At 39.1% G+C, this 17267-nt stretch overlaps 1 protein-coding gene across 3 annotated transcripts in view; it reads left to right on the forward strand.

Annotated features, from left to right (window-relative positions):
• Positions 1-13406, forward strand: part of PLCH1 (phospholipase C, eta 1) — a 238126-nt gene extending 224720 nt beyond the window's left edge. The window contains exons 19-24 of one of the 3 annotated variants that reach the window (XM_006867956.1): positions 3386-3532; positions 4660-4739; positions 7534-7593; positions 8043-8394; positions 9953-9979; positions 10278-13406. In XM_006867956.1, the coding sequence (XP_006868018.1) occupies positions 3386-3532; positions 4660-4739; positions 7534-7593; positions 8043-8394; positions 9953-9963 (650 nt within the window). In that variant the 3' untranslated portion in view covers positions 9964-9979; positions 10278-13406. The remainder of the gene's footprint in view (positions 1-3385; positions 3533-4659; positions 4740-7533; positions 7594-8042; positions 8395-9952; positions 9980-10277) is intronic. The other 2 variants (XM_006867954.1, XM_006867955.1) reach the window with 2 other exon arrangements.
• The last annotated feature ends 3861 nt before the right edge of the window (positions 13407-17267 follow it).

Below are 17267 nucleotides of genomic sequence, written 5' to 3' on the forward strand. Positions count from 1 at the left end.
GTATAGGTCCTTTGTTTCTCTGGTTACATTTATTCCTGAATATTTCATCCTTTGGATGGCTATTGTAGATGGTATTGCTTTCCTAATTTCCTTTTCAGTGTTGTCATTATTAGTATAGAATAGAGATATCCAACTGATTTCTGTATGTTGATCTTGTACCCTGCCACTTTGCTGAGTCTTCCAATGAGTTCCAGTAGTTTTTTTTTTTTGCTGAGTCTATGTATAGGATCATATCGTCTGTAATAGAGTTTTATTTCCTCTTTGCCAATTTGGATGCCTTTAATTTCCCTATCTTGCCTTGTAGCTTTTGTTAAGACTTCCAGCATAGTATTGAATAGGAGTGGTGACAAAGGGCATCCTTGACTGGTACCTGTTCACAAGGGGAAGGCTTTCAGTTTCTCTCCATTAAAAGTAATGTAGGCTGTTGGTTTTGTATATATGCTCTTAATTATGATTTCTCTTCAATTCCTACTTTGTTGAGTGTTTTTATCAGGAATGGATGTTGGATTTTATCAAATGCCTTTTCTACATCAATTGATAGCTAAAGGCTTTTGACACGTGACACTCAGTAAATATATGATTGGTACCTGGTGTATTTTAATGTATGTTGGAATCTTTGCTCTCAAGACTTTTGCTTTTCAAGCAAATATTCTTTCTAATGAATAAAATGAAAGACATTTTTAGAAGGCTGAATTAAACCTTCATTTAGTACCAAAGTTTATTAGTGGTCACCAGGGGTAAGTAGGAGGGAGGGAAAAGAAGGATCAGTTGCTAAGGGATACTGAGCTTCTGCTAAGGGTGATGGAAAAATTTGGAAACAGATTAATGGTAGTAATTAAACAACACAATGAATATACCTAATGCCACTGAATTGAACATGTGAAGAATGTTGAAATGGCAAACGATTTGTTATGTATCTATTTAAAGCAATAAAAAAGTAAAAACAAAAAATTTCCCTTAGGAAAATGCTTCTATATTATGTTTTATATTGTTTTTTTACGGCATGAGTTTCCTTAAGTTTTAATTCATGAAGTCTAAATATCTTAGCGATTTGGGCAAGCTCAGGAGGCTCTGGCAAGGCAACTTCTTGAATATGTACATGTAGTGGGTGATTATCATTCTCTGTTTATTGTATTTTAGCTACAATGCAAAGAAAGATTTATTTCCTTTAACCTCATGTCTTGATAATTGTTTAAAATTGTATTTATTAAAATTTTCATATAACCAATATTATTGTATACCTATTGTTCTCAGCCTGTAGTCATTAAGTCTCTGAAATAATTTTAAACCGTAATTCTCAAAACATTTGAGAAATTAAGGGTCCATAGAGAAACTGTGGGGCAGTGGTAGTTCTATAGAGAATTTTCACCTCTGGGAGATCTAGGATTGAGCTCCCAGAGAAAACTAGACTAGAAAGAAACATCTGGCAATCTACTTCTGAGAATTGACCAATAAAAACTCTATGGCTTACAACAGTTCAATGTACAACCTATCATGGCAATGGCTTAGGACCAGACAGAATTTTACTCTGTTATGCATGTGGTAAGAGGCTAACTCACCAGCAGCCAGCAACCACAGAGAGATCTTGAGAGGTTTTCTAAGTATTGATTAAGGAGCTCTGGTAGCGTAGTGGTTATGAATCGGACTGCGAACCTTAAGGTCAGCGGTTCGAAACTACCAGCTGCTCCGCGGGAGAAAGATAAGGCTTTCTACTCCCATAAAGATTTACACCCTCGGAAACCCTGTACAGGGTCGCTATGAGTCGGTTCCGACTCCATGGCACATAACAACAACAACAACAACATTTGGGAGCTCAAGAGCAGAACAAGCCTATTATTTATGAAATAACATATTTAAAGTAAGAAACTTTCTTATATTTTGTTTATCCTTTGGAATTAGTAGAGTAATTGTTTTATTAAGTCTCAGAAATAATTGACAGGCTCTGCCATTTCAATAGAAAGACACATCGCTTATTCAGGGGGGACATTTCAATGACTCTCAGTCTAATTATTTCATTAGCTTGATGCTTTTTACAGAGTTAAGTGGTTGGTGCCTCCTTAATGTATCCATATAATTAAGTTTAATTTTATTTTTTAGAAAGGAAATGCTGACAGGTATATATATAATATTTGCATATATTTATATATATACACACACATATGTTGTTTAAGTGGTTCAATCTCACCAGCCACTCCTTGGAAACCCCAAGAATATATATATACACACATATGTTGTTTATTAAGTGGTTCAATCTCACCAGCCGCTCCTTGGAAACTATGAGTCAGAACTGACTCAATGACACTTAACAACAATAGTATTTAAATTTAATTATATTTCATTTCTTTATCATTAGCTATAAAAATATTATTTTCATTTATTAAGGTCTTGCTTCAAAAGAACCTGCTGAGATTCAATAGTACATGTCTAATTTGACTCTATCATAAACTGTATGACCTTTGACACACTATTTTCTCTCAACATCAGTTTTCTCAACTACAAAATCAGTTATACATACTTACATTTTCTACTTTAAAAAAAAAACACACAAAAAAACAGAACAAAACAGGAACTTATGTTTCTTGTGTAATTTTAGAAAGTTATTTATTTTTGGAAGTCAGTAATGTATTTTCTCTTAATTGTTGTTAATTGCTGTCAAGTTGTTTCTAACTCAGCAACCATACATAAGGTTTCCAAGGCTGTAAATCTTTGTGGTAGCAATAAACCTCCTCTTTTTCACATGGAAGGGCTGGTGGGTTTGAACTGCTGACTTCGTGGTTCACAGTCCAGTGCTTATCCTGCAGAGCCACAGCACTTCCCTTCTCCTTATTCTCTTAATTAGAGCAATAAAAAAGCAAACAAAACATCAACAACAACAAAAAATACGCTACCCTTCCCTGACTTTGTCAGAGGTTTGCTATAGAAATAAAATAGGATGCTATATGTACAATAACATTGAACCCTACAGAGCACCTTATAAGATGGTTGGTGGTGATGATTGTAGCAGCTGGACCTTTGGTGGGCAAGAAGAGTATGGGGGAGGGGAAGCATTCTTCATTGTTTCTACAAAAGCATTATTCTTAGATCACTGCTATAGATAATTCTTGAGCTCATTGAAGCATTCTGAGTATTGTCAGGAAATGCTTTCTCTGCAGTGCAATGTGGCATCAAAGATTAATAGAATTGATGTGATAATTTACAGACAATTTTCTTACCAATTATTTTCAAGCAATGGGGTAAATTCCGAGGCCCTATTTCAGGAAGGCATCCTGGAGTGTCTAATAACCATTGCAAGCAATTTCCACTGTCTGCTGTGCTGATGTGGCTACTGACTCATTTTTAACGAAGCCCTTTGATTTTCTGATTTTTCTTTTCCTTTTTCTCTGAGGATTTAACCCTGTGTGGGAAGAAACACTGACATTTACAGTCCACCTGCCAGAAATAGCTTTGGTTCGCTTCCTTGTGTGGGATCATGATCCCATTGGACGAGACTTTGTTGGACAAAGAACAGTGACCTTTAGCAGCTTAGTGCCTGGTAGGTATGGGCTGGCTTTTCTCTCTTTGCTGGCCTTTTTCTCTTGAAGATATATGATGTTTGTGATATGTATATGAAGGTAAGTATTGCTACAAAATCATAGGACACTTTCTTAAACAAATATATCAAAATGTGAAACTATTATTTCTCAACATGTCTTCCGACTAGGTCTATACATTTCTGAAAATGACGTTTCTATCTTGCTAACCTTTACTTGAAGAATTCTGTGCACTTCGATTTGTACCACCTTACAATGGTAGTTTTGTCATCCTCAAGGAACTCAAATTACACTTTTTTTAAATGTTTAAGCTTTGGGCACAAAAAGAAGTCTGAAGGGGGCAAGGGCAAGGTTTCAGGTTGGCGGGTTAAGGTTTTCCAGTGACATTTTTATAGGACAGCCCTTTCTACCCCTGAAGAACGAGCAGGTGCATTGTCGTGATAGAAAAAGATTCATTGGCACAACTTTCCTGGCCATTTTGTTACCAGGGCCGTTTTCCATTTTCTTAAAATTTCTACATATTAAATTCCTATGATAATCTTACATCCTTTGAGAAAATTACCAAGTTTACCCTTTTGGGATCCCCAAAAAGATGACTTTTGTGCTGTGAATTTAACTGGCCCATTGTTTTGATAGTACCTTATTTTTTAATGACATTAACAAAAGACAAGTGCGTTACTGAGAGAACTTGTCTGCAGACATTCAGTGATTACAGAGACATGTTTACACATTTTCTGTCTGCCGTAAACCCATGCATGTGTGAACTGGAATCCTAGTGATAATACTTTTTGCATTACCCTTGTATATATGACTTATAAAATATACATTACAGTGAAACTTGTGAGAGTTGGAATCCGATGGAACAGCCCAGTTTTCCAGGTCTAGTAAGTTTGATAGCATTCAGTCTTGTCACTTTTGTATTGCTTGTTTTAGTTGAGGATATTTGAGTTTTCCTTCTTTGACAAGTTTCTGGCTTTTGCAAGTTTTGCTGTGCATGATAATATACATGTTGACGTACTTTGTCAAATGTAAAGAAACAATAGTGAAGTCAGGTATTTAATTCTATTGCACCATGGAAAAACCAAATACAAGTTCAATTAAAAGGAAACGATTTCTCTACTTTTATCAGGTTACCGACATGTCTATTTGGAAGGACTGACAGAAGCATCTATATTTGTCCACATAACAATCAATGAAATCTATGGAAAGGTGAGAAAAGTCACTGGGCTTAAAGTCACATATGGCAATAATAAGGTCCTCAACAAAGGTGTTTTGTTGACTAATTTCCTAAAAGGAATGTGCATTTTGACAAGCTGTTCTTTAACAGCCATGGGTACAGAAGCCCACCATGTCCAGTCTGATACTCTGCTGTCAAGCTTTGGTCTCCCCCATTGTTCAGGGCCTGTACTCTTTCCTTCCATCTAGGGGCCCTATCTGCTCCTAATAGACTGGAGGAATGATTATCTTCTCAGGCAATCATTTGTTTACCTAGAAGAATGAAGATACAGTTAAATGTTAGGTTTTATTTTATTCCTTAAAAAGCCCTAACTGGCTGCCATAGACTGGAAGTGTGTTGGCTCTGTACAATAAGTACTGGACTTCATACCACAGATTGGAAGTTTGAGCCTAGCAGCCACCACTCTGCAAGAAACAGATGAGTCTTTCTGCTCCCTTAAAATTTCACAGCCTTGGTCACGCTGTATAGGGTTGCTATGACTTGGAACCAACTTGAGGGCATTTTACACCAACAACACCAGTTTAATTAGTTACCTTACTAACTGGGCTGCAACTGCACTCCAGTCTAGATAGATTCATTTGGTTTCATTGTTTTGAACTGAATCCTAACAAATTTGTGAATTAATTTATAGTCATTATTGCACTTAACAACAATAGCAATAGGACTTACAAAGGAGCCCTGGTAGTGTAGTGGATTGCAACCTGGGCTGCTAACCAAAGGGTCAGTAGTTTGAATCTACCAGTTGCTCCACTAGGGTAAGATGAGGCTTTCTGCTTCTATAAAGATTTACAGCCTTGGAAGCCCTATGTAGGGTCGCTATGAGTCAGAGCAAAGTAGGTGACACACAACCATAGGATCTACAGGAGTTGTGGTGTGGACCTGTAGGATAAGCACTGGACTTCCAATCACAAGGTTCAAACCTACCTGCAGCTCCTTGGAAACCTTAAACAAAGTTGTTGTGAGTTGGAACCAGTTCTCCGGCACTTAACAAACAAAATGTAGGACTTACAAAGGTGCCCTGGTAACTCCATGGTTATTAAGCATGTGGCTGCTAATCAAAAGGTTTGAACCTGTCAACTGCTCTTGAGAGACAAAGATGGTAGTCTGCTTCCATAAAGATTAGTCTTGGAAACCTTGTGGGATAGTTCTACTCTCTCCTATAGGGTCACTCTGAGTTGGATTGGACTTGATAACAAGAGATTAGCAAAGTCAGAATGAACTCAATGACAGACAGCCCACAGCAAGACAGCACTTTAAAGAAAAGGTCCATGAAATGTGCTTTGATCTCGTCTGGTGCTGCTCTTTTCCTTGTAAAACTCACTTGAAGTTTACAGATCAATCAGTTGTTCTCCAGCCATGCCAAGTAATTGGGGACTTGGCTGCTAGAATTTTATGGACCAGGTGTGATTTGCCCAAACAATAGGAGCAATGAATAGAGAAAGCACAGGAATTTATCTTTACCAGACAATCTGATAGCCTGAAACTTCTCCCCCAGAGATATAGACATTCATTGCCTCAGCTTCCTCATCAGTAACCAGTGACCAGTCTACCAAGTCATTTCCAACTCATGGTTACCCATGTGTGTCAGAGTAGAATTGTGCCCTTAGGGTTTTTAGTGGAGTCCTGGTGTGGCACTGTAGAATAAGCATTGGACCCCAAGATTGGTTTAAATTTCAAGGTTGGCGGTTCAAACTCACCAGTTACTCCTAGGAAACCCTATACAGAGTCTCTGTAAGTCGGAACTGACTTGACAGCATTTAACAACAACAACGGTTTCAGTGGCTGATTTTTTATAACTAAATCACTAGGCCTTTCTTCAGAGTTACCTCTTGGTGGACTCAAACCTCCACACTTTCTGTTAGCAACCTAGAGCTTTATCCATTTGTACTAGGACCACTTCTTCATCTGTAAATATGGTATAAGAAGAGTAGTGACCTTATAGTTAAGTAAATAAATACATTTATATTATGATAGCTTGCTTGTTAGATCATTGTTGTTGTTGTTAAGTGCCATCAAGCTGGTTCTGACTGATAGCGACTCTATATGGTTTGAACCACTGACCTTTTAGTTTAAAGTGACATTATGGTTGAGTGCTTATCCTACAGTGCCACACCAGGAGTGCACTCAAAAGCCTAAGGAACATAATTCTACTCTAACACTCAAACATTTTGGCTAATTTTAGTATTTATTATTATATAACCTAGTTGATAGGAATGGAATTGGTTGAGCCCGAACTAGAAGACATACATTTATCCTCACATCTGTCAGCAGAGGGGTGCTCAAGAATGCTCATTTCTAAGAGTGGGAAGGTTTGACCATGACTGGATTTCTGTTTGCACTATTTGCTGGGATCTTTCCTGCAGAGTAAATACACATGAATATAAACAATTCTGTGAGTTCCTAGGAATCCTAGGCTAACTATGAAGTCTCTCTAGCATTTGTAATAATTAAGAGGAACAATAAATTGCAGAATTTGTTTAAAAGTTGGACCAGAAAAAAAGTTAAAACATGTAAAAGAAAGTGTTCTATAGGATGTCTGTTCTTTCTCCTAGATAAACGCTCAATTATAAATCATTATTTTTTAAAGTATGTTTGGGTGAGAATGTGTGGTGCTGAGCTGAGCAATGAATGAACATGAGGCTGAAAATCACCAAACTGGGGAGAAAGTGTTTATAAGAAATATATGCGTTTTTCTTTGTTTTTTCGTGTGCCATACTTCTGGAATGAACCCAAATTGTGTTTGTGTTTTTGTTTTTTCCTTTACAGTGGAGCCCTTTAATACTCAACCCCAGTTATACTATATTGCATTTTCTAGGAGCTACAAAGGTAGTTTCTCAGCATGGTGTTTTGTTTTGCTGGCACATTAAAAAAAAAGCAAAAACAAGGCTATGGCGGCATGCTTTTCTCATATCACTCCATTTTTCTGCTTGCCACTTTGAAATATGCTTCTTCTGTTGCTTTAAGGTGGCCAAAGTTTTGTAACCCTCTATTTGCTGTGAAAACATTCTTACTACCTTCTCATGTCTGGGTAGGAAGCTTATGAGAAAGCTTGGTTATAATTATTGAAGGCTGCTTTCCTCACAAAGTAAAGTCAATAAACTGCGCATGATATTTTGTAAACATACTGAGCTACTGTGTTCTTTGTTGGGTTCACTTTGATGGCTGTACAATTTTATTTTGTATTCATTTTTCATGGAATTGTCATATAGATTGCAAATTATTATAGTGTCATTCGTTTAACTTGTGTTTTTGTGTGTGTATGTGTGTATCTTCAGAGCAGACAGCTCCAAGGTCTGAAGGGACTGTTCAATAAGAATCCCAGACATAGTTCAGAAACCAATTCCCATTATGTCCGGAAACGATCACTTGGAGATAGAATTCTGCGACGTACAGCCAGTGCCCCAGCCAAAGGCAGGAAAAAGAGTAAAATGGGCTTCCAAGAAATGGTAGAGATAAAGGATTCTGTGTCTGAGGCTGCACGAGAACAAGATGGTGTCCTGCGGAGGACCACACGGAGTTTGCAAGTACGCCCTGTCTCTATGCCTGTTGACAAAAGTCTTCTGGGAGCATTTTCACTGCCTGTAGCTGAAACAGCAAAAGACAATGAAGGAAAAGAAAACTCGCTGGGTAAGATGCTTTCAATTTTTCTAAGAACAAACTTTACTGGGTTGCATTTCAGTCCTTGATTAGACTTATGGCTTGGTTGACTTTTATAGTCAAAATAAAATACACTGAAAAATCATTTAAAATATTATCATCAGTACCCAAAGTTTCCAACCTTTGGGGTAATGGGTAGTAGAAGTGCTGTTTCCTAGTCACCTGAAGCCTTAAAATAGCATTGACATCTGAAATTGATGCTGAGATAGGGTAGGTAGGCCATCAGGTGTGCTGATATGCAGCATATGTGTCTATAAGAGAAGAAAGTGCAAGGGGATACCTGTTAAATCTGAATAGAGATCTTGGATTTCAAAGTGTCTCTCTTATGTATGGAGTCCTGGTGTGGTGCTCTGGGTTAATGTGCTGGACTGCAAAATTGGCTTGAACCACAAGGTTGGCGGTTCAAGCTCACCAGCTGCTCCTTGGAAACGCTATACAGGGTTGTCATGGGTCAGAAGTGACTCGATGACACTTGACAACCACAGTCTTATATATGGATTGTTCTGGGATTGAATATAGTTGCATTTCTTTTCCATAATTGGGAATGTATATGGAGAAGGAAAAAAAGTTCAGATGTTAAAAGCAAGTCATCTTCTTCATCATCTTCTTCACTTGCTTCTTCAAGAGGCATCTGAGGGGGTGATGTCCTGGATGTTTGCAGAGAAGTAAGCATGTGTGTGGCTTCTGCCCAGGTATAGGCTCTGCAGGCATAGGGACCATGCAATTACCTATCCATCTACTTTGTACGAGCATACCATAAGATTTAATTTGTTCTTTATGTATATTTTCCTATTTTTTTATAGTAAGCCTATTTTTTGTTTGTAGAACATTTAATATAATCAGTTAAAATTATTTTTGTACAGATCATGAGTCTGAAAGCATTAAGAAACTATTGAAGAATGATTTGATCAAGAATAATTATACAAATCCTATCCCCTCTGTATACAGGGTAGATAGGGATGGGCAACTAAGACATTGGCTACCTAAAATGTGGGGGCAACAAAGGCACGGAGTGACTGGCTTACAGGTTTTCAAGGGGAAATTTAGTTTAAGAGTGTGTGGGGAATGATAGAGTTTCCACTGATAGTTCTCATCAAAAAAGAAAAGAGAATAATTGAGCACCTAATATTGTCTTAGCATACTATACTAAGCATGATGGGAGTGCCCAGAATTACTGTGAATTGTGTGTTTTTTATAGTTTCCTTATTGTGCCTGACAGCTCATTGACACTTAAGGGGAAATACATATGACATTTTTACATTTAAAAAATATAATTGAATAGTAACTATTCATCTAGCTTTACTTTTTAAGTCAATCGATATTTATAGTTTAATGCTTTATTAAGCCTTCTAATTTGTTTTAGAAATGAATTAAGTTAGATCTTAAAAAAATTTTTCTTAATAACAATAGTGATCTTGATTAATATGTATATAACTTTGAAAGCTTATAGTATCTTATTTGCAGGTATCACAATACTTTGTTTAACAGAGCTGTCTTGTTCTGTTTTTATTGCCACGCTTCTGTGTAGTACAAATCTGAATAGGAACAACTTAAGGTAATCCTCACTGTAAAAGTATGATAACTCATTGACATTTTTTTTTGACAATGAATATTACATCCTCAGCTGATGTAATAGATACTCAAAAGGCAGCTTCAGTGAAATTCCTATGAATATAATTTACCATTTTTATTCATCACACGAATACTTTGTTGCAAACCTCTGCAATCCATAATTACTGTCACAGTGTAATAGATTTACATTCTCCATTTGTCTGTCTGAGGACAAACCTGAGTGTTTCTAGGACCTACATAAAGTGATGCATGTCACCTAAAATGTTGTTTGTTTTATTCAGCAGAAAATAAGAATGGCCAAAGAAAAGGGAAGGCAAGAACAAAAGACCAACATTTTCAAAATTTCAACAAAAAATTCTCCTCTTCCAGTACTCTCCTCCACAAAGACACCACCAGCGAAAGGAGCACCACTGTTTCTACTGTCAATGTATCAATTACAGGAGAACCATTGGGAATGCTGGGCCTGAAAGGTGGGAGAAGCAAATTAAATGTGACAAATGATTGCCAGGAAAACCACTGTCCCAACAAAGCCCTTTCCCCAAAGAAGCATTTGGATCTTGATCCTGCAGTTAACCTAGCACAAGATCGTTGTGGCATAAAAACCAAGGAAAATGGGAATGTGGAGGGTTTAGTGGAAAGGAAAAGTACGTTGTCAGGAAGCATCCTTTCTCAAAGTAATCTTGAGATTAAGAATCTGGAGAAGAATAATAGGTTTAAGGGCACAGCAGCAGCATCTTTTTCTTTGTCAGACGTCTCCATGCTCTGTGCTGACATACCTGACTTACATTCAACTGGGATTCTGCAGGAGAGTGGGCTTTCCCAACTCATTGACAATGTCACTTTAACAAATGAGAATGAGTCGAGCAGTTCCATATCAGCACTAATTGGACAGTTTGATGAGACCAGTGATCAGGCTAATCTCAGAGTTGCTTCTCATCTTCCTTCTACTAGTGTGATGTCAGGTCAGCCTCCCTTGCCCACCACTGGTCTAAAACTACCTTTCAAGCATGACTTTTCCAAAGGAAAGTCCAAATCATCCTTCCTGTGCTCATCTCCTGAACCTATTGCATTTTCTAGTCCCGAGGCCACGGAACATGCAACATACACAGTCGTTCATGAAACCACTTGCACTACCATCTCTAAACCCAAACTAGATGATAAGCTTTCTGGTAAGACCAATACAGAGACAATGGAAGGCAATCTGCCTGGGTCCCCTCATTGCTGGTTACCAGCAAGTCCCAATAAGGGGAAAGACTGGAAAGTTCTGAAGAACTGCAGCCCTGCAACATCCACGGAATTGACATTGGAGGACATCATAACTGATCCAACACTCTGTTTAAACTCTGCAGAGAGCAGTCTCGTGGAAATTGATGGTGGGTCAGAAAATCTCTCCATAATAACCTGTGACTATAGGAGAAGGGCCACAAGCCAACATGCTTCTCCTTTAAAGCTGAAGCCTGGCCGGGGTATGGTGGAACATACTCAAAATGGTCTGAGAAATGGCTACTTTAAAGAGACTCTCCCTCCGTCTGTCCCTGAAATAGTCAAAAATGTTCATGATGTCAAATGTCAAAGTGCTTCACGTCTAGCTTGTCAGGGTGCTGCTGGCTTCACGTATAACCACATCTCAAATCCAGATGCAAGCATGAACCTGACCCACGAGCTCCTGCCATCTAGTGCTCAAGCTATGCATGCTTCTGCCCCCAAGCTCTCAGCACATCTTCCTCTGCCTGCTCTGAAATTGCCTAGTCCTTGCAAATCTAAAAGTCTGGGTGACTTAACATCAGAAGACATTGCCTGCAATTTTGAAAGCAAGTACCAATGTATTAGTAAGAGTTTTGTTACAACTGGTTTGAGAGACAAGAAGGGTATGCCTGTGAAGACAGAACCATTAGAGCCTACAGATGCTTTGACCGAACAGCTGAGGAAGCTTGTGTCCTTTGACCAGGAGGATGGCTGCCAAGTGCGATACTCAAAGCAGGAGGTGAATCAGCTCCCCAGGGCACTGGTCAGAAAGTTGTCTTCTAGAAGTCAGAGCAGAGTGCGTAATATTGCCAGTCGTGCCAAGGAAAAACAGGAAGCCAACAAGCAAAAAGTTGTGAACCCCAGCAATGTTGGGGGAGTGGTTCTTAGAAGCAAGTCCTCAGCACCCCAATCCACCGTGAACCGTCATTCCACCGGCTCATACATTGCGGGCTACCTGAGTAACCGGAAGAGCCTGGAAGGCCGTGGCATCCCAGAGGGGGCATGCACAGCCCTAAGCTATGGATACTTCGACCAGTTTTGTTCAGATAACTCTGTTTTGCAGACTGAGCCAAGCAATGATGACAAACCAGAAATTTATTTTCTCTTGAGACTGTGAATTATATTAAAGCTGCATCTTCAAAGTTTACAAAAGTAGTGTGTATAATGTCAGAGTTCTCCCTTTCCAGTAAATGTGGCCCTTGGCTTTAAGATGATTTGAAAATGTATTTTGGTCTCTTTTTGACTTCCTGTGTTCTTACTGGCTATGCGTTTGTACATAGATTCTGTGACATTAGCCATGTGCGTATGAGTTTTCCTCTTGATGTGCTGTAAGCTGTATTGGTATGAAATATGAGCATGCTCTCCTTGTGAAACTTCTCAGCAACTTGAGTTGTAATGTGTATATGTCTTGATTTTTCTTGTATGTTTTCAGATCATAGTCACAAATGTAGTCATTTTTTAAACCCTATTGAGTTCATTAGGAACCTTTTCAAAGGATCAAGGGATGAATTTTTTATTTGAAAAACATTACCATTGCTCTTCTTTATTTACAACCCCACATGAAGTTTTATACCTCACTTAAAAGATGTTGAAAGTAGTTAACTCGCCTTTTAGGAATGCTTCACCCTACCCAGGATAAGACAATTCAAAGGGAGTTGGTAGCTGCTTTATTCCCCTCTATTTTAGAGTGGGTATGGAGAAGAAAACAAACATCTGTATATAAGGACACAATGATTTGTTTTACATAAATTTTGTTACATATTTTTGCTAAAGGCTTTGTATGTAACAGGAATATAGTTGCCAAAGTATTTGTTGTACTTTTGAATTTTCTGATTCAATTATAGACTGCAAATAATGGCTTTACAGAATAAGAGACTTCCATCAGTCTCTAACAATAATAATAGCACAAATTGGACACTTCTCCAAAGCTCTCAAGAAAAAAAAATATTTTCTCATAATATAATCCAAGTGAACAGATAATTAAAAGAAAGCTTTTTCCTTCAGGGACCAGGCCAACTATATTTTAGTACCAACATGCATTATTTTCACTGTGAATCCATTTTTTATTGCATGTTCTGATGTCCCTCTTTGTTTTTTTGTAACATTAACTGCAATGCTGTTCTTCTTAGAATTCATGAAAATATAATTAAAGGAGATTTTTAAACACTTGGTGATTTTTTAAAAATTGAAGTTCATACGATGATTGTTGATTGAGTAAGGGACCCAGAGCACTCGGAGATAGTTTCATTTTCATCTTTGCAGCAGAAGAGAGAAATTCTTCTATTATAGGAGACAGTTTTAAGAAGCAATTTATGTCTGAGTGTTTTTCATTACGTTTTAAAGAGCATATTGTAAGGTGAAAAGAAAAGAAATCAAATATAATGAGTTTCTTTGCATTTGATGTTGATGTTGCCAGTTTAAAAGTAATCCAGTGATATGAGCAGCCATGATGGCGACGTTGTGGGAAGGGCAGGTGCATTTAGCAAATTAGACTGCCTGAAGCTTCCTAATGGAGGTGGTGATAGTGGTGGTGGAGAAAAAATAGTGAAGTCTAAATCCCCACATCTGAGCTATTCATAGTTACTGGAATGCTGATTGAGGACAGGGTGATGCTGAAAGGAAGAGGAACCTATTCCCATCCCCTTAGTGAGTGCAGTTCTGGTAGACTAGTGGGCTGGTAACCTCAAAGTCAGCAGTTTGAAACTACCAGCTGTTTCATGGGAAAAAGAGGATGCTTCCCATTCCCATAAAGATTTACCACCTCAAAAAACCTATGCGGGGTCACTATGAGTCAGAACTGACTCCACAGCACTTAACCACCAATGAGTGGAGAGGGAGCTCTGCTGGTTCAGTGGTTAAGCATTCAGCAGTTAACGAAAAGGCTTCTGTAGGACAAAAGACCTGACAATCTGCTTCTGTGAAGCTCTCAGACAGTTCTACTCTGTTATATGGGTCACTATGAGTTGGAACTGATGACATCCAACAACAATATTGTTGTTGCTATGTGCCATGGAGTCGGTTCTGACTCATAGCGTCCCTGTACAGGGTTTCCAAGGCTGTAAATCTTTATGGGAGCAGAAAGCCTCATCTTTCTCCCGCGAAACAGCTGGTAGTTTCAAACTGCTAATCTTTCAGTTTGCAGCCCGATTTGTAACCACTACTCTACCAGAGCTCCTTATCCAACAACAATAGTGAGTGAAAACATTTTTTTATCCTTAGACTATTGTTTTTAAAGTTTCCTTGTTTTAGAAGAGCTTGACAGGACGCAAAGTTCTTAGAATTTATTTGCAAAGAGTGACTCTGACTTTTATGATTCAATAGGCTCTAGCTTCTAAAGAGTAAAATGCAAGAGTTTACATTTGGATGTCAGCCCTGCCTCAGAGTAACCTCTTGTAGTAACATCAGTTGTTTGGGCCAAGTGATGGGAGATGAGAGGAAGTCTCCAGGTGGCTATGTGTATTTGTCACCATAAACACAATACTCCTCTCCTTAGAGGGCATAGGAAGACAAAATGATTATGATTACCACCTGGGCTTGCCTAATAAGGAAGAGGTAGCAAGAAAGTTTACATTTTATTAACACCCCTAGGTGCTTAGATTAGACTCCTAGCCAGGGTTTCCCTTTTTAGAATAAGGATCAGTGACTCACTCAGTCATAAGAAAAATCACACAGCAAGTTGCAAACTGAGGTTATAACTAAGATATTAGAAAACCTTCTCATTTCTTTGAGACCTACAGAGTCTAAGAAGCTCTTAGTCTCTGCAAAGTCTGAATAGAACAAGTCCCACGGTGTTTCAAAGCTTTTTAAAGTCCTGACTCATGGATTATTACAAGGCTGAACTGTGGTAAGATGCTGGGAGAGAACAGTGGCAATATACACAGGACAGAGGCATAGGTTCTTAATACAAACCAGATCAAACCACCTTTCCACTTAAAACCCTTTAGTGGAGCCCCTCATTATGAATAAGATTCCTTCATGTGGCATACAAGGTTATGTTTGATTTGGGTGCCCTGTCTATATTACAGACTATATTACAGGTGCCCTGTCTATATTACAGTCTCCTCTGCCTTGGAACATCCTTTCTTTTTTTGCCCACTGAGCTCAGGTAGCGTAGTGGTTACGAATCGGGCTGTGAACCTTAAGGTCAGCTATTCGAAACTACCAGCTGTGCCGTGGGAGAAAGATGAGGCTTTCTGCTCCCGTGAAGATTTACAGCCTCGGAAACTCTGTATAGGGTTGCTCTGAGTCGGAAGCGTCTAGACGGCACTTAACAACGACAACATAGCGTAGTGGTTACGAATGGGGCTGCTAATGTCACGGTGAGCAGTTTGAAACTACCAGCTGTTCCACGGGAGAAAGATGAGGCTTTCTGCTCCCATAAAGATTTACAGCCTCAGAAACCCTGTATAGGGTCGCTGAGTCGGAACCGACTCCACGGCACATAACCACCTCTACCACCACATTTTACAAAATGCAACCTGAAAGGGTCCTTCCTCTAGGGAGCCTTCTCTTATTTGTCATCTCCTCTAGGTGTACCTAACCCATCAAGAATTTCCTAGTCTCACTTTACAGGCCCCAACCAGTTCACCATGGAGAACCACTGATTTCACTCTGTTATATCCATCTGTTTACACACCTGCCCACCCCTCTAGGCCTCTCTGAGGATCTTCCTAGCTAAATGCTTAGTACCTGCATGGTTTCAGTTGTTGTTGTTGTTAAATGCCATCAAGTCGGTTCCACCTCATAGAGACTCTATATAAGGTTTCTGAGGAGCGACTGGTGAGCTTGAACTGCCAACCTTGCGGTTCAAACTGACTTTGCAGTCCAGTGCATTAACCCACAGTGTCACACCAGGACTCCTTTCAGTAAAGTTAGATAAACCTTCCTCTGCATTTAGGAGGTTTTCATGACAGGGATTATGGTTCAAAAGGACATGCTCTGCTTCCAGCTCTTTCTCCTTGGTGATGGTCAGGCCCTTCAGTCCATGATTTCTTTGTCCTTCTATCTCTTAGAAGACTAAAGGTGTGACTCAAGCAAGCATGTTTAGGCTGTGATGCAAGATACAATCCTCCCTAATCCTGTGTCATTAACATACAAAGGTTAGAATTTCAAAGACATCACAAAATGGAAGACAACCTAGAAACACTGGGAATCATGGCCTAACAAAGTTGACCCTATTTTGGGGGGACACAATTCAATCTATGACAATGAGTTTCAATAAGCATGTGATGGAGTTTAGGAAATACCTGAGCAAAGTTAAGAACACTGACCTTCCAACTTTTATTTCAGTTCTCTTTCCCCTACACACCATTGCTTTACCTGAAGACTTCAATCAATATTTGGTTAGTTCCTGGATTAGGCTCCCAGCCAGGTTTTAGGGATAGGGACTTGTGTTGAAGGAGCTTTACCAGCATGTTCCACTGTTAACTCAGGTCTGAAAAGGACAACCAGCTATACGGTTCTTGATGACACTAGTGCCCTTGTCACCAGTGTGCTTCTTCATTGCCTTTGTGAAGGAGTGTGCTCTTGACCTTCCTGGACAATATATTCATGGAGGAAGTTGTCTTCATTGAGTAGTATCCAGTCTGTCTAGGTGGGGTTGATGAAAGGAAATGCAGATAGGTCTTCTGTGATACAATAGTGAATAATTGTTATCAGGACTGATTGTGAGGTTGGAAAGGTAAAGGTAGATGTTTTTTAGCAAGGAGGGGCGTGATTAACTTTGCAATCTGGGAGTGGAGGTCCCTGGGACCATCAAGCAAGAAGAGCAGTATGCAGGACCCTACCCAGAGAAGCAGTGATGCCAGAGATGGAGGCAGAGATGATGATGTGGAGAGATGGAGCAGCTGGGGACTTTAGACCCAGAGAAGAAGAGGGGCTTTGTACTGATGACCAGAGGGGACAGGGGGCAGGCTTGCAGGGTATAAAACCTGTGGTTGGTTGATGATGCATGGAGGGGATTGTAACCATGGCAATGAAACAATATACGATAGGATGAATGTATAACAAATGTTCTCCCATGTAAA

Source organism: Chrysochloris asiatica, unplaced genomic scaffold, assembly GCF_000296735.1.
Source record: "Chrysochloris asiatica unplaced genomic scaffold, ChrAsi1.0 scaffold00113, whole genome shotgun sequence".
NCBI classification, from domain to species: domain Eukaryota; kingdom Metazoa; phylum Chordata; class Mammalia; order Afrosoricida; family Chrysochloridae; genus Chrysochloris; species Chrysochloris asiatica.